Raw genomic sequence first — 26,918 nt, 5'->3', positions numbered from 1 at the left:
TATCTTCCACTATTTTACTCACTACAGTTTACAACCTCAACCATTTTAACTCTTACAGTTTATGGCATCCACTCTTTTAAATGCCACAATATGAAATCTCATTTAGACCTTATATTATTCATGTGCACCTCTTCATGATCCCACAAGGGGTTTTCTTGATAAAGACCCTGAAGTAATTTGCCATTTCCTTCTCTAGTAGATTATGGCAAAGAAATGTTAAGTGACTTGCCCAAGGTCATCCAGCTAGAAAGTACATGAAGCCAAATTTCAATTCTAGTCTTCCTGACTCCAGGCCTAGTTCTCCATCCATATCCAGGGAGCCATCTAAACTGCCTCTATAGGCAGTTATCACAGGGTTACTGGTTTCCCTATTTTAAAGATGAGAAAAAATAACAAAGGAGCTATTCAATGTTTTGACATCTTAGATATTTTGACATTGCAAAACTACAAGCTCCAACAACTATAGTTCAATACACATAGTTTATACAGCAGTTGCTCAAACCATTGTAAAGTATTATCTTGGGTGGAGAAAAGGATAAGGGAAAGGAATAAGCATTTGTATAGGGCCAACTCCAGCCCTGGCTTTGTGCTAAGCACTTTACAATTATTATATCATTTGATTCTTGCAACAATCTTGTGAGATAGATGCTATTATTATCCCCATTTTACAGTTCAGGAAACTGAGTCAAACAGAAATTTAGTAACTTGCATGAGATCATACAGATAATAAGTAGCTAAAGGTGTATTCAAATGCCAGTCTTACTGATTTCAGGCTCAGTGTCACCTAGCTAATTGTTCTTACTTTATGATCACACTGCCTCGCAGAACTGTAATGAAAAATGGCAAAAAAAAAATTTACAAAATAGAAGAGAATGAAAGATTTTATATGACCCCAGATCTTAAGCTAGAGGAGGCCAGAATCCATGCAATGCGATCTCATTTCAGAGTTAAAATTTTGAATTTTCTTTTAACTTCAGATCTAAAATCATATTAAAGTAAAATAATTACATTTTTAATTTCCCAATATCAAAGGATCAATATGAACCAAAAAGAAACATTGGAATCTTTTCCTTTATGATACATAAAGAAGCATAGTAATGGAAACCTTGACTCCATAAACCACAAGTTTTAAGTTTTCTCTAAACTTTATGGTTATGTAGTAAAAAGTAAAAGAATAAGTACTGAAATAGTCAGAAGACCTAGATAATTTCTAATTTCTGTAATTTTCTAGCTGTGTGACTGTCAAATCACAATGAACTTCTCTGAATTTTGAAACAGTCCTCTGTAAAATAAGGTTGGAGATAATTTAGTCATTTCAATAAGTTGTTTTTTTTTTCCTGAGAAACAAATGAAACACTATAATGGTAAAGTACTTTCTATCCATAAAGCTCTACCTAAATATGTCATTATTCTGCTCCACACTTTCTCTACATTTAAGAGAGCATTGTATTTCACAGAAAGCATATTATTCTACTTTCTTATGGGGAAATCTACATTTTTGTAGGAGAACTAAATTTTGGAATATATGGATTCTTTAAAGAATATTATGGGAAAGAAAGAAAAAATCTAAAATGTTTTAGTTCTACAAAGTACTGAAAATGTTTCTTTGTTTAGGTAAAAGTCTTCCTAAGAACTTGAAAAATTTTGCAATTTGAAACAAATCAAAATTTTAGTACAATTACATCCCAGCTTTACCATCTCAGCAGGACAACATCTTACCAGGAAATGAATTATCCTCAAGAATCAACTGTGAAACACATAATTATTTTAATTGGAATGGCTTTGCCAATGCTGAAAATTGAAGCCACTGCCAGTACTTGCAATAGAAAAGCACAGATGGACAAGATAAATCAGATTCCCTCAAAAAAAAGAAGTTCAAGAGGGTAGAGATGGCAAAAGAAAGAAGCATGGCCTAGTAGAAAGCATGCTGGATATGAGGTGATAGGGCTTGGGTTCAATGTAATCTTGGACAAGAATCTTGGACCTTTCTCAGTAGCAATTTCTCCAGTAGGAAAATGAAGGGTTTGAACTAAATGACCTACAAGATCCCTTTACCACTAAAGCTAAGATCTTCATCAATGATTCTTTACTAAATCTCTCAGGTTGTATATATGGAGACATAATTACATAATTAAACAGAAAATTACCTATTGTCTGTAGTTTATAGAAACTATGGAAACTTGCATGAAAAAAATACTCAAAAATAAAACTAGAGAATACTACTTAGCTGTAAAACATTTAAGATCTTTTCTAGCAAGTATTTTACATTGCAAATGGTTTGCTGAAAAGTAAGTATTGTACAAATTCAGATTCTGTGCTGGTTATAAATGAGTACAATTAAAGGTAAGATTTTAGATATGTCTTCCTTGCAAAGCTTAACCAAACTGTAGGCAATCTTTATCCTATTAGATAACTATGATTCCTAATGGCACAGTGGATAGAGTACCAAGCCTAGAGTCAGGAAGGTTCTTTTTCTGGACTTCAAATTTGGTCTCAGACACTTACTAGCTTTGTGAACCTGGAAAAGTCATTGAACCCTTTTTGCCTCAGTTCCCTCATTCAGAAAATGAGTTGGAGAAGAAAATTGCAAACCATTTCAGTATCTTTGCCAAGAAAACCCTAAATGGAGTCATGACAAGTCAATCATGACTAAAATACTAAATAACAATGACAAAACATCTAAGAAACTTTAAATACTAAATTCTGTTTAATTTTTTAAATCCTTTTTTAGTGAGTCAGAGAATCAAATATTATTGAAGTTGGAAGTAAACTTGGGATTCATTTAGTCTAATTTGTTCATTTTAGAGATTAGGAATCAAAGATCCTTGGTGCTTATGTGGGCAATGTATAGTTATAAATTCTTGAACCTCAAAAAAAAAAACACATTACCCAAAATTCTTTTCTGTATTACCTGGTATCCTGTTCCCTTTTCCTGAGTCCTCGAAATTTGGGTGATTGTATTTAAGTGACTATAACTCCTCCCTCTTCCTCTCTTTGACCTGCTACCAGGCTGCATTCAGTCCATTCTTTTGCTTTAGTTATTATTAATAAAACATTATAAAATATAACACTTAGTTATTGATTATTAATTTTTAAAACCCACAGCAACAAGATTAAGCAAATCACTCTATAGTTTGCTTTAGAAGGCCTCTACAATGCCTTTTGACTCAGAGATTTACTAATTCTGTGAACTGAACCATGGATGTAATTCACCAAGAAGCATCTAATCTGGAAAGTTGGAAACAAAAGTTCCTAGGAAGATGTTAAATTTATTTCTCTTCCCTCTAACAGATTCCTCTACACAAAGAATTTAGTCAGGAGAAAGAAAATATATGATCATTTCCTATATAAAGAAACTATAGCATTAAAGATTAGAACTGGAATTAGAGATTATGAAGTTTGTTCTGTTACAGGTCATGGGCAGACTTAGGTGGGAACCACATTGAGGCCACCAAGAAAAGTAATAAAGGCAATTCTCAAAATCTAGAACTCCTTCAGATGAAACCGCATCCCCAAAACATTGCCTAGACATATTAACATCATTTATTTTGTAGATTTTTTTTGTATCATACATGTTTTTAAGAAGGAATATAAGCTCTTTAAGGGCAGAGATCAGTCACATATTTCTGTCACTTCCTCTCCAATAGTACCCACCCCCATACCTAGCTAGGACAGCAACTTGTACAGAGGAGACAATATTTACTAAATAAAAAGTAGCAGTGCCACCAAATTTCAATATGCCATATAAACTATAGTATACTGCATTTTTTTTAAACTTGCCACTATGCCTCAGCATCCAGGTCTTACATATGAATCACAACTGTACCTCCCAGCCTTCAATATGAGACTGCCACTCCTCCAAGACTTCTAATTTTTCCATCTGTCTCTTGGCCTCGTTTATGTTGGAACAAACAGCTTTCATGGCCTGGAGGGCTTCCATCAGGACTGCATAGTCACTGTGTTTCCTTGGAGTCCTTTTCAGCAACTCCTGTTTATACACAAAAATAAATCATTCTTTGATCTTGGGTTCTCCAGTACAGCAGGTTCAAACTGAGTATGAAGCAGAAACCGAAAGATCATTATAGCTATTTTCATAGATAGAATACTCAGCTCTCCCTGAGGAAAATGAGAAAAAAATGCAATTTCTACTAAAATAAATGCTATCCTAATACATGCTTTTTCTCCATTTTTCTTTTTTTTCTCTTTAGTCAATGTTAATTTAATTTTCAAAAGGTAATATAGATTCTTACCCCCCCTAGGACCTTCAATTGTCTTATCTGTCAAGGAGAACTCTTTTATAAGAAACCTTTTGAATTTGTAAATGTACATAATTAATATTCAACTGAATGATAAGCTGATTATATTTCCCTATAATCTATAAACAGAATGCTAACTAGGTCATAGACCAACAAGTCTATGTATTTTAAATATAACAAACTATTTTTCTTTTTTAAATGTTAAATAAATAATCTATTAATATCTACAACAAAGCAAAAAAACTAGCATAATTTTCTTAAAATTAAGCAAAATAATTTATCATAATTTGAAACTGTAATAGTTGTCCTTTGTGTTATTGTCTGCTAGTCTCTGGAATACACATGTACTGCATATACTACATAAGAACACACACTCCACAAGAATGAGCCACATCCAAGTATTCTTCTGAGTTATGTTCATAATTTGTTATTCAAAATATAAGAATTAGAGTGATCTTTAATCATTTAAATAAAATGAGAGGCTTGGTCCTTATTTTCTAAAGGGACAAAATTAAACATCTTCACCCACTGTCTAGACAGTTGTGACCACATTGTTTTTTAATTAGTCATTTGTTTCCTTACTACAGATGCTATCATTATATTACCAACACAATTTTATAAGACACATATGAGGCATTTCTTTTTTTTTCAAAGAAAGAGGGGCACTAAAATCCCCTTCACATACAGTGGGAAAACATGCAGTTCTTGGAACACATTCTTTTAAGTTCTATTATTGTTGAAAATACTGCCATCAACTTTGACCCTCTGTTCAGGATGTTCACACTCTGTTCTGAAAAGCTAACACCAAAGGAAAACATATTACATCACTAGCAACATAATTTTTAAAAAGTTAAAATAGATAATCACACCATAAAAGACAATCTCCTGCTTTCCAGGCCATGCTCAAGTCTGGTGAGTTTGGCAGAGATGACTATGAAGGTCCTAAGACTTATATACCGAACATGGCCTAGAACTTGTGGAAAAATGGGCCCAGTGTGTTCAAAGTGCTACTCAATGAAGGGACCATAGCAGTAATCCAAGAAAGAATATGAAATTTGTCTGAAGGACGGCAAAAAATTGGAAGAACAGAGGAGTCATATTCCTCTGCCAGGAATATGATTACTTCACATGGAAAATTCACTAATTATCAACCCTAAAAATTTATGTTTCCACAAATGAAGCCAGTAGAACCTCTTAGATCTACAATTTAATCCATGCAGTTTTTTTTCTAGAAAGGTGAAAAGTAACCAAAAAGATTTTCAGACCATATTTATAAAAATCATGTCATAATTGCATGAATGAATAAATGAATGAAAAAGAATTTATTAAATGTTTACTCTGTGTCAAGCACTCTATTAAGTGTTTGGGATAAAAATGCAAAAAGAACAGTCCTGCACTCAAGGAGATTATATCCTAAAGGAGAGATATCACATAAAGGGGAATGATATATAAGGAAGAATATTGTTTTTAAAAGTTACAAGATGTATGACTCTAGGCAAGTCACTTAATTCCAATGCCTAACCCTTACTCCTCTTCTGCATTGGAACCAATGTTGATTCTAAGATGGAAGATAAGGATTTTTAAAGAAAAGATGTAAGGTATTAAGGGAGAAATTGGAACTCTTCATACAGGAAAAATGGTAGGGATAATTTCATCATGGGGTCATCTACAAACAATACATCAAAAATATCTATTTTATGAACAAATATTATTCTAGTAAATATTTTAAAATATTTGCATCTATTGTTTCCTTTGTTTCACTTGACAATTCAAAGAGTAAGGCTCCCCTCCACTCACAAGCTCTGCTATAATTTCCTTTCCAAATTAATAGTTCACATGCTTGAGTCTTTGCACTTGACATAAAACAGACAAAAAAGGGTCTCCTATGAAAACTGATCTTCCATTTGCCAAGAACTAATCTCTCCACTTCTACCCTTGATCCGCTTTGTGTCATCTTCCTTTGATGTTTTTTCCCTATTAGTAATGTCCTACCTTTTGTGCATCCTTAATCTCTCCCTTTCTATAGGCTTCTTACTTGTGAGCTGCAAATATTCTGAAATCTCCTCTTATCCAGAACCACAGCAAAAACTTTCCTCAAGAATAGAATTCACTCAACTTACCACCCTATCTCTAGGCAAACATTAAGAAGAATTATTAAATAGTCACACCTCCATTTCCTCATCACCCACTCATTTCTCAACCATCTGCAAAATAGTTTTCATACCTTCAACTCTAATAACAATTGACAGATGGTTAATCATCTCATATTTCTAAAACTAATGAATTTTTATATAATCTTTAACTTCTGTACAACATTTGACACTATCAAATATAGATAGAGAGATAGACAAACAGACAGATAGATATATAGATAGATAGATATATAGATAGATAGATAGACAGACAGACAGACAGACAGACAGACAGACAGATAGATAGATAGATAGATAGATGGATAGATAGATAGATGGATAGATATTAATTTGTACCCCAGCTTAACCTCTGGTCAAAACTGGTCTGTTCTTCATTCTACTTTCCATCTTAGAAGTAATACTATGTTTTGGTTCCAAGGCAGAAAAGCAGTGGGGACTAGGCAACAAGGGTTAAGTGATTTACCCAGGGTCATATAACAGGAAGTACCTGTGGCCAGATTTGAATACAGGACCTCTCATCTCTAGGTCTGGCTTTCAATCTACAGAGCCACTTAGCTGTCCCCCCTTCCCCATACTTCATAACAAATTCAGCTCAGCTCAAAATGTTCACTACATCCTATTCCACATGTTCATTGCCTTAATAGTGTGTCCTAGAATTTAGCCAAAAATCAATCTTACTTCATGAATCATTTCAATGCCTTCCACATCATCCTTCTTTCTGGAAGAACAGTCAAGAGGTCTGCCCTTCTTTCATTCTGTAGCAGCTTTCTTGCTATTCACCATCTCTCAAAGATCACTGACACAACAATGTCAGCTATGGGTCCATTTAGTACCTGGAATCATAATTTATCTAAGCCCAGTGATTTTAACTCACTGAGAGAATCTAGATATTGAATTTGGGAAGAATATTTTGAAGATCAACTGGAATTAAATAAGGTCTACAGAAAGTAGTATACAATCATTAAAAATTTCAGATTTATTTGTTCAATTGACATATTCAGAGGATTCCTTTCTATATAGGAAATGAAAAAGTCTATGCTCATTAATTGTTGAAACTTATAAGGTTAGTACTTAAATACCCATCCTTTTTACATTGACTATATCTTACTAGGCTGAGCAAAACTGCTTTTGTCAAGTGGTATTAAAATATCATCATAGACTAGCAAAGGAAATGATTCAAAGAAAAAAGAATATAAATACCTTCAAAAGAAGAGGATACTTGCAAATTCTTTGTATTGGTGTCACTAAATAGCCTTCCAATGGAACATCAGTGTTCTTCCTTCCTCCAAGGAGCATGCAGTTCTAGAGTAAGAATAAGTAATAAATTGAATTACCAAATCCTAAGACTATGAAACTTTCCATTGCTATAAAATTCTCTGGAAAAGTTGTGAAAACACATGATGAAATGTGTTTTTTTTTTCTTTGTAAAGAGTATATTCAATCACAAAGAATTTTTTTAAACCCTTACCTTCCATCTAGGAATCAATACTGGCTATTGGTTCCAAGGCAGAAAAGTGGTAAGGGCTAGGCAATGGGGGTCAAGTGACTTGCCCAGGGTCATACAGCTGTGAAGTGTCTGAGGCCAGATTTGAACCCAGGACCTCCTGTCGCTAGACCTGGCTCTCAATCCACTGAGCTACCCAGATGCCCCCCACAAAGATTTTTGGAAAAGAGGGTTGTGTCCTTTATACCATTTACATGAACTAAGATATTGCTCACAGTCATAAACATTCTGATTCTATTGTTTTTTTAATTGTAGTATTTATTAAGAAAGGACCTTGGGGATCACCCAGTTCAACTCTGCCTTTAAAGATGGGGGTACCAAAGTTTAGAGAGATGAAACAACTAATATAACAAATGTCTAGCTGAGTCTAGATTGAAATTCAAATACATTATTCAGTAGTCAAAAGCAAATTGTGATTTATCAACATGTCTTTCTTATGAATTCTGGAGTGAATTGTGCATTAATTTATACCTCAAAAAGGCACTATGACCTTAAGCAAGTCACTCATCTCAGTAATTCTGTATCCTCATTGATATTTTGCAGCAAAATACAATGAAAAGTGCAATGGGTTGGGAAGCAGGAAGTAGGACTTGAACCCATTTCTTTCTAGCTCTGAGACTAGCTCTTGATTCATTCATATTCACTACATCACAGCACATTCTTATTAGTAAGGTGGGCATTATTATCTCAGTTTTATCTATGAGAGGACTGAATCAGAGATGAGCAACTTGCTTAGTCATACTGCTTGCTCATGACAGAGTTGTAAGTACAACTATAGCTTACTAACTCCCAGGCCATTGTGCTTTTCATTATACCTTGCTGCAAAATATCAGTAAGTAAAATATGTTTAAATACAACTAAACAACAAAACCTAAATTTGGTCTGAAACCCAATCCCCTCTTATAATAGAGAATTCAAGGGCCAGCTGGTTAGCTCCGTGGATTGAGAGCCAGTCCTAGAGATGGGAGATCCTAGGTTCAAATCAGACCTCAGACACTGAGCAAGTCACTTGACCCCCATTGCCTGGCCCTTACTGCTCCTCTGCCTTGGGACCAACACACAGTATTGATTCTAAGATGGAAGGTAAGGGTTTAAAAATAATAATAATAATAGAAAATTAATTAGATAGTCTAATTTCTCAGTTGGTTAATCAAATTGCTCAGAAAGGAGCTTCAAAATTTCAGTAAACATCCCTGAGTAATCAATTATACTTTCAAAGGAACTTCTTCAGTTTGAGTCTTGAATCGTCTTGAAATCAACAAGTCAACAGGCATTTATTAAATATCTACTTTGTGCTAGTTATTGTGATACGTGCTGGAGATAAACAGAAAGACAAAAACAATCCCTGCCCTCAAACAACTCACAATACAATGGGGGAAATAGCATGAAAACAATGATATATAGACATAGATATATAAAGATAGATACATGACATTAATTGAAGATAACCTCAGAGGGAAGCCACCAGCATTAAAGTATCTTTCAAAAGGTAAGATTTTTAGCTGTATCTTGGAGGAAGCTGGAGAAGTCAGAAAGGAGAAAAAGGAACAAAAGAATTCTAAGCTTTGAAAATGCATCATCAGGATATGGTGTCTTGTGCTTGGAAAAGCAGGGAAAATTTTGCCATAATATCCAAGTATAACCATCAACTTGAGTATTTTTTTCTTCTAACATTTCTCTTCCAAAAAGGAAGGTCAATCTTCATATTTCTTTTCTACCACACCCACCATTTACTTAGCACTTCCTTCCTGTCCCAGTCAGGAATCTGAAAAGACATTAAATTAAACCCTAGGGAATTGGACATGTAAAAATGATAAGACTATGATATACAGTGTTATTTCTCCCTCTAGGAATTTGTTTTGTCTTTTATAGCCAAATCAGAATCACCCAGGACTTTCCAAATCACATGCTTCGCTTAACCCTTACTTTTGAGAATTTATCTAAAGAGAATAACTTCCTAGGAATAAGGTTGGTGACCCACTGTACTAAAATCAGCCTCTATAGTCAGGTATTGATTTATCCTGGTATTCAGTAAGTCTATCAAAGAAATCACAGAATATCATGAGTAAAAAATATATACTTACCAAGAGAAATGTCCGTATAGTTCTTATTTTGTTAAGCTCAAGAAGCAATTTCTGTGCCTTTTCATGATTACTGCAGTATTCATCATAAATACGAAATTTATCTTTCTGCCAAGATAATTAAGGAGAAATTATGGTTACCCTATTATTTCCTATTTTAATGTATATATGAATGGTGTGGACATGTCTAGATATAGATATACATGTATATATATCAACTTACACAAACAGTGAGAAAGTGCCCATTCTAATGACCAAATGAATTACATCCATTCATTCAATTGACATTTTCTATTAAGCATCTACTTACTATATACAGAGAATGTTGTTAGGGTCTAGGGAAAGAACAAAATTTAGAGAAGATGCTTAAATAAGAATATCTATATTTGTAGAGCTTATACAATATAAATGAGATCAAGGAACATAGAAAAATAATGTTACATGATAAATGCATTAGATAATTGAGAAACTAAATACTAAAGGATGTCAGAGGCAAGGACATCAATAACTATACCAAGGGAAAACTGGTCAGAATTTCTGGAAGAGATAGCATTTGATCTAGACTTTAAAGGGAGGGTAGGAATTCATCAAGTAGAGAGGGTAAAAAAATATTCTCAGTAGAGAGAACAGAATAAGTAAAGAAAGCATAAGGATAAAAAGACCAGAATATTCAAGGAAGGGGAAAAGATTAATTCAATATTACTGATGTAGAGACTGTCTATAAATGTAATAATAATGAGTCAAGGATAGAAGGGAAAAGTAAAGTGATATCAAGAAAGAAAAGGAAGAGTGATATCAAATATGATAGACTTTTTATGACTACTCACTAACTCCCTAATGTACATTCAGATATTTACTTACTACCTGATTTTGTAATCAAATGACAGATTTTTAAAATTTCTGATTCACACCTTTCTTGGGATAAGAAATTTGTCATAAGGTACTTTCCCTGGGATTTTCTTGGGACTTTGCTGGCACCTAGCTAGAATTCACACATGAATTAGGAAGTAATTATTTTACCTTTAAAAACACTGCTTTAATGTGTACTTCTAAACTAAATTACCACAATTGAAAACTCAAAATATAAAGAAATGTTTCTAATATTTTTTCAATTTTTATTACATTCTTTGTAACCACCAACAAACCAAGAAAAACATTAAATAAATGCATAAAAAATATGTGCAAAGCCACAAACTCCACATTATTTACAATTCGTTTAAAAATATGTACATCACCTATGCATACTAATATAAGCATCCTTTGCTTTTGAATTCCCTTTGTATTTTACTTTAATGCTTTTTATCTAGCTGTTGTTTCTAATATAATCATAATATGCATTATTATTATTTTATTTTCTTCTCTTTCATTTCTTCACATAATTGCCTTACTTTCCTTATATTTCCAATATTTGTCATTGCTAATAGCAAAACAGAAACCATTTCATTCAAATATAATCTATTCAGCCATTTTTCCAATCACTGCATTTGTGTTATTTCCAGTTATTGTATCATTATAAACAAAGCTTCTGTGAATATTTTCATACATACATAGCTTTTTTACCCACTCAATAATGCCTTTAAGGCCAAATATGATAATGGGACATCTAGGTCAATAAGCACGGTCAGCTTTAGAGCTCTTAATATATATTTTCCTCCTGTTTCCTCCTGTTTCCTAAAAAATAACTTATAGCCACTCTAACAATGTAATATTAGGCCTATTTCTCCATGTTCCTATCAGCACTTAATTTGATCAGCTTAACCTATCTGGTCCTCAGTTAACATATATTACCAGAGCCATATTTAACTAAATTGGTCCTTAGGCAGTAGACACAATCTGTTCCCAGGATCAAATTCATTCCAAAACCAAGTCTTTTCAGGTTGGTCATATCCAATGAAATCTTTGTTCAAATGCCACAACCTGTCAGAAATATGGGATTATGTCCATAGTGTGATGAGTATTAAAGCAAGACTAGTTATGATCTCTAAACCATTGTTGTCCCACCAGAAACTGTGTGGATTATGTATACATTGAAGCTTAGATCTATTACTAGTCTCATGCAGGTGGTGGGCAGGAAGGGGGCTCTCCAGATATCTTATATTTAATGTAGTTGAGATTCTATTAATTTCCTTAACTTATTTTTTATTTATTTTTTATTAGATTTATCTAGGTCTGGAAGGGGAAAATTAAAGTCCCCCACTATTATAATTATGTAATCGTTTCCCATCTTGTCTCTCATTGTGTTTTTCCTTTAAAAATCTGAATGCTATATAACACTTGATGCATAGAAACCCAATAATGATAATATTTCATTATCCATAATATTCCCCAACATAATATAGTTACCCTATTCATCTCCACCATTTTAGCTCCAATTCTATCAGAAACCATGACTACTATCACTGCCTTCTCAGGGTCAAATGAGGTATGATATTTTCTGCTTTAGCTCTTCACCTCACTCTATGTATCTCTTTCATTTTCAGTGTGTTTCTTATAAAGAACACATTGTTAAGCCCTGGTTTTTATCCTTTCTTCCCTTGGGTGAATCCATCATATTTACTCTCACTGTCATAGTTAGTAGCTGTGCATTTCCATCTACCTAATTCTTCCTCATTGTTTTGTCACCCTCTTCCTTTCTTTCCAAAATATCCCACCTCAGATGTATGATTCCCTTTTACCAATACCTCTTCAATTCACACCCCCTTATCCTCTCCCCTTACCCTTCGAGTTCCAAATTGGCTCACCTTTCCAAAGGTCACTCCCTTGTGCCTTTCCCCTCACCTTTTAATTCTAATTCAGTCACCTTTCCCAAAATTCCTTTCTCATCTCCTCAACCATGCCCTCCTACTTCTTGATATGAGTTCAGTTCTAAAATATCCTCCATTATCTTGTTCTGAGTCCCTCCATTATTCCTTCACTTTGCCCCAGTATCCTTAGATACATACTCCTCTCTAGGTATTCCTCCCTTCCTTCTTTTACTTATTTCCTTGTCCTCCTTTCTCATAACTCATCATTCCTCCTCTTATTCCTTTAGTCCCCAGGGTGGCTCTCAGGACTTCCCTTATCCCATCTCCTAATTATGTCTGTTGTTCTCCCTTTATCTCAGGCCCTATGAAAGTAAGGTTTTAGTACTACCAGCCCATCACCCCCTCCTCCCCTTCTCCATGGCAATTCCTCCACTCATTACTCCTCCATGTGAGATAGCCATTCGCCATTCTACCTTATGTCTTACTGGTCTATTTTACTACCATTTCAGCTCATTCCATGACATTCACCTTGACATTGAGTCTTCCATTCATATATGCCCCTTCAAAATACTCAGGCAATGATGCCATTTCCAGGAACTAGCAATGGCATTTTCCCATATAGGAATCAAAGACTGACCTTTTGAGACATGATTAGTCTTTTATTACCTTGTGTGTTACAGATCAAATCTTTTACTAATTTCTGGGTTTTTCCTCAGAAATAGTTGAAACTCCTTTAGTTTATTAGTCATTTTTTTATCTTTTATAATATGCTCACCTTTGCTATACATATTATTCTTGGTTGCAAGCCCAGTTCTTTTGCTCTACAAAATGCAGTGGTCCATGTCCTAAATCCTTTTAATGTTGCAACTACAAAGTCTTGTGTTATTCTCACTGTAGCCCCAGAGTACTTAAATTGGAATATTTTTCTTGATGCTTATAGTAGTTTCTCCCTAACCTGGGGGTAATAGAACTTAGCATTGATGATCCTGTACATTTATATTTGGACCTCTTGAGGTGGTGATCAGTGGATTCTGTCCATTTTACTTTACCTTCTGATTCTAGAATTATAGGGCAGATTTCCTCAATGAATTCTTGGAGAATGGTGTCTAAACTCTTCTTTTCCATCATAACTATCTAGGAGTCCAACTATTCTTATATAATCTTTCCTTGATCTATTTTCTAAATCAGATGTTTTTTGAATTAAGATATTTCATACATTTATATTATTACATTCCCTTGGTTTTCCTTTAATGTTTCTTTTTGTTTTAAGAAATCATTAGTTTTCCTTTGTCTCATTCTAGTTCTTAATACATCATTTTCTTCTGGGAGTTTCTAGATCTCTTTTTTCATTTAGATGAACTTTCTTTCAGAATTTTCTTAATTTTCTTGCATTGTTCCTAATTTTTTTTTCTATTTTTCCTCAGCTACTCTCATTTGGTTTTTGAGGTATTTTTTAAGCTCCTCCAAAAGCTCTTTTCTTTGCTGTTTTCGAAATAGATACTTTTATTTCACTATTGTCTGAGATTGAGCATCTCTTGTCTTCTCTTGCCCCATAACATCTATGAATAGTTGGGTTCTTTCTCCTTTACTTTCTCAGTTTTATTTATTTGTTTTATAAATTTAATGGCCAAGCGAATAGACTTAAATATTTATTTTTTGCTGAAGTCCCAGGGTTCTTAGTGTGAAGGGATGTGTTACCTCAGCTTTTAGGAATTTTTAATGTGTTATTTTCCTGGGTCCTACTTAATTATTCCAGCTTTTATACTCAGATGTACTCCCAGCCCCCTGCTCCCACCTTTGTCAGTAACTGACCTCAGGTTCTCCATTTAGGGACCACAGACAGTTATGCCACTGCTACCTCCACTGTAATAGCAATCAGGGGTGTATGGGGTGCTCAGGGAGGGGTAGTATCTCTGGTATGGAGGGCTTGTCGTGCCCTCCTAGGGCAGCTCTCCAGCCTCTGACCCTCACCTGACACCCAGCTCTCACTTGTGGCTCCCAGTAGCTGCTAGCATGTGGCAGCGGCCACACCCCGGGCAACAGCTTCGAAAGGCCGGCCAAACCTTGTGAGGGTAGCCATCGGGTCGTTGACCCATGGTGAACCAGGGCTTTGCTCACCCAGCATGTGAAGACTGATTCAGCTGAACAGACGGAAGAAACCAATAAGAAGGTTCAACGGCTGAGATGGCGATGCAGCAAAGCACTGTGGAGTGCTCAGAGTGTGCTGGAGCACAAAGGACAACATGGCCATCCAATGCAGCTGAGGAAGACTCCAGACATAACAATTTTTCGTGCCACTGGACCCAGGCTTCCAACGCCGAGAGAGTGGGACTGTCTCTGTGCATTGACTTTTCCACTTAAATCTCCTTCACGCACAAGTATCTTTGTGCACACTCATCTATCCTAACACCGTCCACTCTCTTCAAGACCTCTGGTGATGGGGGAGTGACGACTCAACAGGTGGAGGTGACCACTGGCAGTTGTAGTCACGATCCTGCATGTAGGCGGCCCACAGACCAGTGGTCGATCCGCCCTGTAGGGCAGCAGGGATGTTCGGCAGCATCCTGGGTGACTGAGCAGCCCTCTCTAGGACAGCACTGCTCACCCTAATCAAGGGAGGGGACTAGAAAAGGTGTCCCAAACATTGCCTGCCCTACAAACACCCGGTCAGCACACCGCGGCTGGCAGGTCATCCCCTTTAAACAGTCGAAATCAAAGAAAAAATACAAAGAAACTCCTACTAGGAGCATGGAACATCAGGACATTACTTGACAGAGAGAATACCCCAAGACCTGAGAGAAGAACAGCTCTAATCTGTAAATAACTGGTGCGATATAACATCGACATCGCAGCCCTAAGCGAAACACGCTTACCTGAAGAGGGATCACTCAGCAAACCCACCACTGGATACATCTTCTTCTGGAAAGGTAGAGCCACAAATGAAGACAGAATTCATAGTGTTGGCCTGGCTATCAAGACCAGTTTGCTCAAACAGCTCCCAGACTTGCCTGTGGGCATCAGCGAGAGGCTCATGAAGATCCGTTTACCTCTCAGCAAAGACCAGTATGCCACAATCATCAGTGCATATGCCCCAACACTGACCAGCACAGAGGAGACCATTGAGCAGTTCTACTCTGACCTGAGTGCCGTCTTGCACTCAGTGCCCACCAATGACAAGCTGATACTACTGGGAGACTTCAACGCCCGTGTTGGCCAGGACCATGAAAGATGGAAAGGAGTGCTTGGCAAACACAGCATGGGCAAAATGAACAACAAAGGCCTACTGCTACTCAGCAAATGCTCAGAGTTCGAACTCACCATCACGAACACTGTGTTCAGAATGGCGAACAAATATAAAACAACATGGATGCACCCAAGATCAAAACAGTGGCATCTCATTGACTATATCATTGTACGCCGGCGAAACATCCAGGATGTAAAGATCACCAGAGCCATGAGAGGAGCTGAATGCTGGACAGACCGCTGATTAGTTAGAGTGACTCTTCAAATGTGCATTGCGCCTCGCCATCCAAAACGCGCCCAGACAGTTCATGCATTTTACAACATGAGTCGTCTTAAGAGATCCATCTTATTTGCAAATATTCCAGTCTTGCCTGGACAACAAGCTGTCTGCCAAGGGACCACTCACTGGAAGCTCAACCGAGAAATGGAACCAGTTCAGAGACGCAGTGAAGGAAACATCAAAGGCAGTCCTAGGCCCAAAACAACACAACCACCAGGACTGGTTTCACGAGAACAACACTGCTATTGAAGACCTATTGAGCAAGAAGAACAAAGCCTTTATGGAGTGGCAAAATAACCCAAACTCTGCTCCTAAAAGGGACAGATTCAAGTCTCTCCAAGCCACGGCGCATCATGAGATCAGGAAGATGCAAGACCGATGGTGGGAAAAAAAGGCAGAAGAAATCCAGCGGTTTGCTGATATGAAAAACTACAAACAATTTTTCAGTGCCCTCAAGACTGACTATGGGCCATTAAAACCCACCACCACTCCCTTGCTATCCTCTGACGGTGACACTCTCATAAAAGATAAAAAAGGCATCAGCAATAGGTGGAAAGAACACTTCAGTCAGCTTCTCAACCCACCCTCTTCAGTTGACCAAAGACCCTTGACCAGATCCCTCAAAACCTCTCCATTGAACAATTTGACGTCCCTCCTTCAATAGAGGAAGTCCAAAAAGTCATTAAACAAATGAGTGCAGGCAAGGCACCCGGTAAAGATGGGATCCCAACCGAGGTGTACAAGGCCTTAAATGGAAAGGCGCTCCTGCCATTCCACATAGTGCTGACCAGCATATGGGAAGAGAAAGAAATGCCCCCAGAACTCAGAGATGCCTCCATCGTAGCCCTATACAAGAACAAAGGCTCACGAGCAGCCTGTGACAACTACAGAGGCATCTCACTACTCTCCACTGCTGGAAAGATCCTCGCCCGTGTTATACTCAACAGACTCCTGTCATCTGTTTCAGAACAGAACCTTCCTGAATCACAATGTGGCTTCCGACCAGATCGCAGCACCATCGACATGGTGTTCACAGTGAGGCCAAATGCAGGAAAAATGCCTTGAGCAGAACCTGAGTCTCTACATTGTCTTCATAGACCTGACAAAGGCGTTCGACACAGTGAACAGGGACGCATTGTGGCTGATCCTCAGCAAGCTCGGTTGCCCAGCAAAATTCGTCAAACTGATCCAGCTCTTTCATGTTGACATGACAGGGGAAGTCCTATCTGGTGGAGAGACTTACAATCGCTTCAACATCTCCAATGGCATGAAACAAGGCTGTGTCCTCGCTCCAGTACTATTCAACCTATACTTCACCCAAGTATTACGACATGCTGTGATGGATCTAGACCTGGGCGTCTATATCAAATACCGACTGGATGGCTCACTATTCGACCTTCGCCGCCTGACTGCAAAAACAAAGACAACACAGAGACTCATCCTGGAAGCTCTCTTTGCAGATGACTGTGCTCTCATGGCCCACCAAGAAAATCATCTCCAAACCATTGTGGCCAGGTTCTCCACCACAACAAAACTGTTTGGCCTGACTATCAGCCTCAACAAAACAGACGTGCTGTTCCGACCTGCACCGGGGAGGCCAACGAACCAGCCGTGCATTACAATCAACAGCACGCAGCTTTCTAACATCAACACTTTCAAGTACCTGGGCAGCACCATCGCCAACGACAGGTCCCTAGACCATGAGATCAATGCCAGGATCCAAAAGGCCAGCCAGGCACTCGGGCGGCTGTGCTCCAAAGTCCTCCAACACAGCGGTGTAAGCACTGTGACGAATCTCAAAGTGTACAATGCAGTGGTCCTCAGCTTGCTCCTGTACGGTTGTGAGACATGGACACTGTACCGGAAGCACATGAAACAGCTGGAGCAATTCCACCAACGCTCCCTCTGGTCAATCATGAGGATCCGATGGCAGGACCGAATCACCAACCAGGAAGTCCTCGACAGAGCCAACTCCACCAGCATCAAAGTCATGGTCCTCAAAACCCAGCTACGATGGTCTGGCCACGTCATCCACATGGACCCACAGCGAATACCAAGACAGGTATTCTATGGTGAACTGTCAGCTGGACTCAGGAAACAAGGCTGACCAAAGAAAAGATTCAAGGATCAGCTAAAGTCCAACTTGAAGTGGGCTGGCATTATACCAAAGCAACTCTAGTTGAACTCACTGTCTCTGTCAGAAGCAGCTGGAGAACCCACATTCACCATGCCGCCACCACCTTTGAAGATGAGCGACTTTGACGTCTTGCCGCTGCGCGTGAATGCCGACACCAGGCCACAACCGCACCTCCCGTAACAACTGGCGCCCCATGCCCCATGTGCCACAAACTCTGCGCCTCAGCCTTTGGACTCCAAAGCCACATGAGGGTACATCAATAGATGATAATGCACAAAGACAATCGTCATTCTCGGTCACCGAGAGACTACCACTAATAGCAATCAGGGACTCTACTCTTCTGGGAGTGACAACAGCTGATGGGTCCCCAGTCCCTCAGGAACCACACTCACACAGGTGTACTCCTTCCTCATGTCTCTTCTTCTGTTATATCCTCAATAGGAAAGATGTCTAGACAGTGTTTCTTAGACCTCCAAAATCCCTTGTTTGTTATCAGCAAGATTTGAGTTCCTATTCTTAGGGACTGGGGCCCATAGGCACTGCAGTGTCCACTCCCTAAATTACCACCTGTGGGCTAAGGTGATCTAATGAGCTGAGGCTGTAGCAGACACAACTGTTCCCAGGGCCTCCGTCTGCAGATTCCAGTGGTATCCTCAGATGTATGTTCTTAGGTCCAGCAAACAAGGTAAGTTTGCCAATACTCAGGGGCTACCATATTGATTTCATTCTGTTTGTTCTATTCCTGGCCCCCCAGACTTACAGCAGTGAGACTAAGGCTGGGGAAGTCAGAAATCTTACTCCTTAGTTTTTCCTGGCTGTTCTGCTTCACTCCCAACTCCTATCTATTTTTGCCTTTTTTAGCATTGATTCTATGGAGTTATTTTTGGTTGTGTGTAGGAGATATTAGGAGGGCAAAAAAGCATCTCCATCCTTCCACAATTCAACCCTGTGAGCTAGATTTCAAAATCCTTTTATTATTTTCAAAGAAAATGTTTATATCATTTAATTTCCAATATAAACAAAATACTTTTTTATCATTGACTATATAGTGATGATTCATTTTCAGTATTTCAAATTGGGAGAACAAATTTATAAACAAGATTGTTATGAGGATAAAAAAAGCATCTATAAAGCATTTTGAAAACATTAGTTATTTAAATGATAAATATGATTATTGTTTCATTATACTGAAAAAATTCTTGCAATTCTGCTTTGCAGTAAAGCTTTCTTACAATATTTATCCCTTAATGTTCCACAAATTATTTTAGTCAATACAGATTTAGAATGAATTACAATAGTTTTTACCTTATGATAAATTTCTACTTCATAAAAATTACAACATTCATTTTATTCTTTAAATTATGATAATAATGTAAAATGAAGTAAATAGAGTTGAAGGATCAAGGCATCATAGGATTCAGAATTTAGAGATCATCTATTCCAAGAGGATGATAAAACTAGATTATAAAAAACGAACTCCTTGAGAAATGAAACTATATCTTATATCAAGTCCGTTTTTATTCTCATAGCCTGCAGCACAGTACATAGCATGCTATGTGAGTTGAATGCCTATGGGTTGATTTTTTTTTAATGATATAACTTTAAACTAGTTTCCAAGGTGCATCAGGCATCTACCAAAATGGAAAAAAATGATCCTTTAGAACAATAAATAGGAACAGTAGGACAAAAGTTTGCAGCAAAAATAAAAATGCTAGGAATATACTTCCAGATTCAGACTTATATAGTACTAATATTTTATCTGTAGTAAAATGTGATCAGATCCCTAGTCTGCACTCTTTTATTAGAAGAATGGGGTACATGTTCCTCCAGACACAGACACAGGGCCATTATCTCGGAGTTTTCCAGTTGTAGGAAAAGTTGAATACCAAGGATGTAGAAGGAAGAGGCATTGCCCCCATGTCAGTGGTATCTATTTTTGCTGCTCCTCTGTGGCTCCCCTATCAGGCAAAACTGCCCATGTGCCACAAAAGGAGTTTCTGCTTTGTGATACTCTGAGCTCTAAAAGTCCAAATTCATATAATAAGCCCTGCATTCAGCAAAGAAAGCTTCCTTAATGGATACTTTATTTTTAGCTGCTCCCAAGAATCTAATACTTCCTAACACATAAAAGAAAACAAAAAAGATTGTAGTGATTCTCTTTATCTTCCACATTATCATCTCTAGAAAAGTACTTTGTCAAAACATGGTAACAACAGCACACAGAAGCTATATAAATCATTAATTTAGACATGCTATCAATTCCTTCAAAGAAAACAATGAAATTACAAATTGCCATTCCCACATACTTTAAGTAATGATCTATAGGATATTATGATCAATTATTGAGCCCAGCATAACTGTAATATCAATCTCCATTTTTTAGAATTAATTAAAACAACGTCTAGTGGACTGTGTTAGATTTCTTTCAATTATAGAAATCTTTAGGTATGAAAATATTCTCCTTTTATTCTACAGGTAGATTTTCACTTTACCTATTATGTTTAAATAATTTAAGATATATAGAAATGAGGAAATTGATTGCCATACTATATGCAGAACTAAATGCATAAACCAAATATGCTTGTTGAGTAAATTAACAAATAATATCACCAAGAAATTTGGTACTTTCTCTTTTTATACTATTTTGTTAAGTAATTATCTCTTTCTTGAGAATTTTTCAAAAGAGGGTAGATGGAAAATTTGGAATCTTTAGGTCTGCATACCTATCAACAGTTAGAGGCTTATGACATGTCATTTTCCAAGAGAACACCCAGAAGAAAAGGTTCATCCAGACTCCAGCAGAGTGAGGATTTTCAAGTTGAAAAGACAAGTTCCCTATGTTTTAATGAAACATAAAAATCTATTCATGATGAGTAGCCTGAATATTCATTAGAGTTCAAAGCTACAGAGGATGCTAAAGACTAACTTGTTTTTTAAAAAGGAGCTGTTTATTCTTCACTGAATAAAATGATGTGAGGTAGTCTTTTTTTCTGGCTATGAGTGCAAGTTCCCAGTGGCCTTAAAAGACCTTGAATCATTGGTGTCAGATTTCAGCTTCCATGCTGAATCTGCACATGCCTCTATGCCAAACCTCCCCCTCCCCAAGAAAGAAAACAAATACTTCAGATAAACAGAAAGGCATATGAAGAAATTTCCTACAAAGTGAAGAAAGCAGGTTCCCACTTCCTGTTGAGCATTAGGTTCAGGATGTAAACACTCTTCTACCACAGTCAGGAATTCTTTATGAACTGAAAGTATGTCTTCAATGTTTGAAAAAAGCATCTGTAAATAAGGAAAAAATGAGTAAATAAGAGAAATGGAAAAACATATAGAAAGATAAAGGATTATTTATAGCAATTTAAATTTACCTTCACGGTTTCTTCTGTAACATTTTTGTCAACTTTTGATGCTGCACATTGGATCATTCGGTGCAAAAAGGCCTAAAGGAAACAAAAAGATACATTATAATGATGTTATTAGGTAGTGTGCTGCATCTACAGGATGCCAAATACATCATGTTGTAAAAGTCTTCTTGCAGTTTCTGTCCCAAAGTGCAGCACTTAAAAAGTAACTAAGATTTTGAGAATATCCTTCATTTTCAAAAACATTTTAGTTATTTTTAAAATCTATATATCTTCAAATAATTGAATGTTTGCTATTTGAATATTTGAGTGGCTTTTTGACAAAAATAATCATTTTGAGAACCAGGTTTTTCCCAACATGATTGAATATTTTCATTGTTTTTCATTCCCAAAGAATGTCCATCTCTATTACTGAGTAGAGGCAGAGTCTAGAAATGATGAAACAGGTAAAAATCTAATTTTCCATCAAGATTTCCCTTCTTTTCAAGGAACTCAAAAGAAGTTAGTCCAAAGAATCCTGGTAGTCTACAAAATACAACATTCACTACTCTTAATTCTATGCAGAGATTATTGGTAGAAATCCAGAACATTTGATTCATAGTCTCAGTTTCATCATGTTAACTTTAAGCTAAAGGTTAGTGAAAATAAAGACCCCATTTTTATCCCTTCAGAATTTATTCATCTTCTAAAATCTATACACAGACTCTTTTATTTTAAAACCTTACCTTCCATCTTAGCATCTAACTATCATTTCCAAAGCAAAACAGTAAGCACTAGACAATTAGGGTTAAGTGATTTGTCCAGGATCACATACCAGAGAAGTATCTGAGACCACATTTGAACCCAGGACTTCCATTTCTAGGCCTGTCTCTCTATTCACTGAGCTATCTAATCACTCTTTATCCAAAGAATTTTTAGGAACTACTGATAGAAAGAACAATAATAATAAATGAGATGTTTCAATGAAATACCAATTCCTCTCTTCTGAAAAATGCTATGGAATTATTCAAATAGTTGATATGAATTTAGGAATCTTGAATAAAGAAGAAACTTCTATGACATTGTCTAAATGCCTACAGTAATTTTCATGCCTTATGTAGTTTTAAACTTAAAACTTATTATCTCTTTCCCAATATGTATAGAATAAAAATATATACTTTCAGAAGCTTTTCTGAAGTCTTGGGTCAGATTAGAACTACTTTTCCCCTCTCTCTAATTTAGTCCATACTGTCACATGGGTGACTTACATGCCAAATTTATACTGCAAATCAACCATATGATAGAGGAGACAGAACTCATGCAAAAAGTAAAAGGGAAAGAAAAGTTTGGCTTTATCTAAAAATTCTTTCAAACTTTCATAATCATTTTAATTCTAGCATTATTTTGGGTCAGTACCTTGATTAATGAATTAAGAGAATTAAAATTTAAAGTAACATAATAAGAAATGAAGCTGGGGATATGAATGTTAAAATTAGTAAAAAAAAAAACTTTCTTAACTTAATTGTTCAACTATATACCACTTATTTCCTTCCGTAAAAATATGAAATATTTTTGTTCAACTTTACAAAAGGTAATCTGGAACTTGTTAAAATCTCTCTAACCAACCTTATGTTTTCCCATGAGGTGAATTTTATATGTTTAAGGTTATATGTAATGGCTAAGAGAAAAAATAATGAAAATTGTTTGAACACCAAAAAATTGTTCATGTAACTTTTACAAAAAATACCTCTATATATTAGAAAGGAGATTGACAATGAGGAATTAGATGAGCTAATGTTAATAGAATTATGTTAATTTCCAAAGTCTCATATAAATAATCACTTTATTTATTGCCCATTTTAATATTTTGAATGTAATATGATTTTAGAGAATCTCCCATATCAAGTAAAGAAGAATTACCGTAATCATCTCCCCAAAGAAAATTATAATAAATTCTAGAAACAGTACAGCATATTACTTTCTTTAAATTTTGCATTTTTTTAATTTCTAGAATTACTTCTAAAGACTATATTAGGTAAAATAAGGGCTGAAGTCTGCATCACCCACATCATTGAAATAACAGACCCTGACTTACTATGGGTCATTTATTTACTCTGGAGCAGGTTATCATTATAATGACAAAATCTTTATCTTGGTCTATCTTTTAAAATAGAGCTAAGCATAAAGCCAATCCCAGTTCATGCTATCTTTCCATTAGCCAGCAAAAAGAAAACAAACAAATTTGGAAGAAATGATTTAGTGCAGTTTCCCTTCCCCTCCCCAGGCTGAAATCTATTCCCTTTCTTCTCCCTCAGTTCCAATATGTCTCAGCATTCATTTTCCATATATCCCTTTTCTGTCCCTTCTCTGAATTTCTCTGCCTCCTTCAATCACTTTTCTTATTTGGGAAAGAGCCAAAAGACCTTCAGCAATGCACTACCTGTGTTTGTCTCAATCAGAACATAGCCACAGGAGTCAGGAAGAGAGCTATGCAGAAACAGATGGGTCAGAGAAAGATATGCAAAGTTCCAGAGAGATAAAGAGAGCTGCAGCTACACAGAAAACCCATTTTCCTCAATGTGCATATATTAGTATGTTCTTACATCTCTGGAGTTTCTGTAAGAAAAAAAGGTTTTGCAAGTTTTTCAGAATTATTATTCCAGTCCATATTGTGAGGTGTTTTTTCCCCCCACAGATCAGAACTACTTCTCCCGTCTGTAATTTACTCCATACTGTTTTTCTCTCTCTCTGTATTTGCTGAAGGCATATGTTAAAGGTCACACTCTAATTAAAGTCAAAGAAAAACCAAGAATGTCACATATTTTCTACCAAGAAACCAAATGAGGGATAGAAGTCCAAATTGATATAATAGGTAAGAAGATGACAGGAACCCTTTTCCTCCTTTTCTCTGTTCAGCAGTGACTGCTGGCTCAAAAGTAAAATCAAAGCCCAGTTCCATTATCTCCAGAAGACCTATCCCTAACTTAAATTCTAGACTTGTTGAGCTTTAATGATGTTCCTTAATTCTTTCCTTTGGCTTTTCATCTACTAACACCCATGCTTAGATCCTTTTCTCCTCATATTTCTTCCAAGATAAACCTGAGAATACCTGACTTATTTGGGAAGTCTAATATTGTTATTTACAACGTAGGCACTCCTTTTCTTTTAGGAACCTGATGCTCACCTAAACTACTGGATGATGCCAATATCACAGAGGCAGTAGATTGATTCTTCTTTCAGAATAAGGCGAATTGCAATATTGTTTCTTTTGCAAGTAAAGTCAATCAGCGAGGATGAGTTTGTATAAATATTTGTAAGCTCACTGGGACTCTTTCATCTTTTTTTTTCTTTGTATCCGGAACTCCTTACACAATGCTTATCACATAAGGGCAGGGATAGGGGCTGGTCTGGCAGCATTGAGAGATTGAGTTGTCAAGGGTAACAACCAGAAGATACCAGAAGTAGGGCAATGAGGCTGGCTTTCTGTCCACTTCATTATGCTCTCTAATGAATGCTGTATCTATTAAAGGCTTAGTCAATGGAATTGAACAGTACTATTTTATTTATTTATTTATTTTAAACCCTTACCTTCTGTCTTGGAATCAGTACCGTGTATTGGTTCCAAGGCAGAAGAGTAGTAAGAGCTAGGCAATGGGGGTTAAGTGACTTGCCCAGGGTCACACAGCTGAGAAGTGTCTGAAGTTAGATTTGAACCTAGGACCGCTCATCTCTAGGCCTGGCTCTCAATCCACTGAGCTACCCAGCTGCCCCCTGAACGGTACTCTTTTAGAGGGAGTGGGGGGCTCATATGCTGCATGAATGCTCAGCACAGACAGCAGCCTGTGGAGTCTGTGGTGAAGGTGATTCCGATGGTGGGTTTAGAGAGGAGTTAGGTTTGAGGGACACATAGCTCACAGCTTGACACATAGCAAGGAAGCCAAGGAGGGGGAGTTAGTGGTGGGGAATGGGGCCAGCACTCCATCTCTAAGAGTTTCGCTTTCACTGGCCCAGACTGTAAGTTCTATGAGGACAAGAACTGTATTTATAGAAATTTGATCTTTTATCATGAATCTAGGAGAAATATTTTAACCAAAAAGAATCTCTAAATTGAATTTGTTTTTGAAAGAACTAATTGCAAAGGACCAGGATAGTATGACATGCTCGTTGCTTTTGGCAATTATACACTCTGTTGACCACAACTATTAAAAAAAGACCTTATATTCCTATATTTATTTAAATAATAATAAGAAAGAATGTCTTTTCCAAAATTCTTCCCAATTAATTGTTAAAATCAGTTTGCTAAGGGCAAGGGAAAGTATCATGCAATGCTTATTACAGTTGTTGATGTTTTTCTTTCTTTTTAATTCTCACAATCCCATATTTTAAATCTATTATCAAATATCACCTTCACAATATATCTTCTGTATATTCCCTTTTTTTCTACTCACATAGCCACCATCTTAGTTCAGGCTCTAGTCTCCTCTTAACTGGATTCTTTGAATTGCCTTCTAATTCGTTTTCCAGTCTCAATTCTATCTCCATTCTATTCTATCCTCCACTTAACTGCAAAAATTATTTTTCTTAAGTATAACCCTATTATACACCTACTCAATAAACTCTAGTGGCTCCTGGTCACCACCAGGATCAATTATAAAGTCCTCTGTTTGGCATGTAAATCTCTACATAACCTGATCTCATCTAACCTCTCTATTCTTATTGTTTTCAGGAATTTTCTTCATATACTTGACAACTGACCTACATTGGCCTGCTTGCTGCTCTTTAAATACAGCATTCCATTTTCCATCTCTTTTCATTTGTATTGGCTATCCCCTGTTCTGGGACTGCTCTCCCTTTGACTTTTCTGCCTTTTAGTTTTCCTGGCTTCCTTCAAGACACAGCTCAAATTTCATTTTTAATAGAAGGTCCTTCATTCCCCAGCTGCTATTGCCTTCCCCTCTAAGATTACTTTCTATCCACAGGAGAGAGAATATGTACTGCAATAGTAGTAGCACTAGCAATAGCAGTAGTGATAGTAGTAATAGTAGTAGTAGTAGTCATGAAAAAATAGCAATAATAAAAATAATTATAACAATATTTGCATACTGTCCTGAGGTTTAAAAATGCTTTACAAATATTTTTTCAAATTGTTTTCACAATAATCCTGTGAAGTAGGTGCTAC

At 36.6% G+C, this 26,918-nt stretch overlaps 1 protein-coding gene across 1 annotated transcript in view; it reads right to left on the bottom strand.

The window, feature by feature from the left end:
• Nucleotides 1–26,918, bottom strand: part of PREX2 (phosphatidylinositol-3,4,5-trisphosphate dependent Rac exchange factor 2) — a 421,865-nt gene that overhangs the window by 284,228 nt on the left and 110,719 nt on the right. Inside the window, exons 2-6 of the mRNA XM_007487009.3 lie at nt 21,767–21,838; nt 21,558–21,680; nt 9,998–10,102; nt 7,610–7,711; nt 3,827–3,988 (exon numbers count right to left, since the gene is read on the bottom strand). Coding sequence (XP_007487071.1) covers nt 3,827–3,988; nt 7,610–7,711; nt 9,998–10,102; nt 21,558–21,680; nt 21,767–21,838 — 564 coding nt within the window. The remainder of the gene's footprint in view (nt 1–3,826; nt 3,989–7,609; nt 7,712–9,997; nt 10,103–21,557; nt 21,681–21,766; nt 21,839–26,918) is intronic.

The sequence above is a fragment of the Monodelphis domestica genome, chromosome 3 (genome assembly GCF_027887165.1).
Source record: "Monodelphis domestica isolate mMonDom1 chromosome 3, mMonDom1.pri, whole genome shotgun sequence".
Lineage (NCBI taxonomy): Eukaryota > Metazoa > Chordata > Mammalia > Didelphimorphia > Didelphidae > Monodelphis > Monodelphis domestica.
This window is presented reverse-complemented; position numbering and strand designations above follow the sequence as displayed.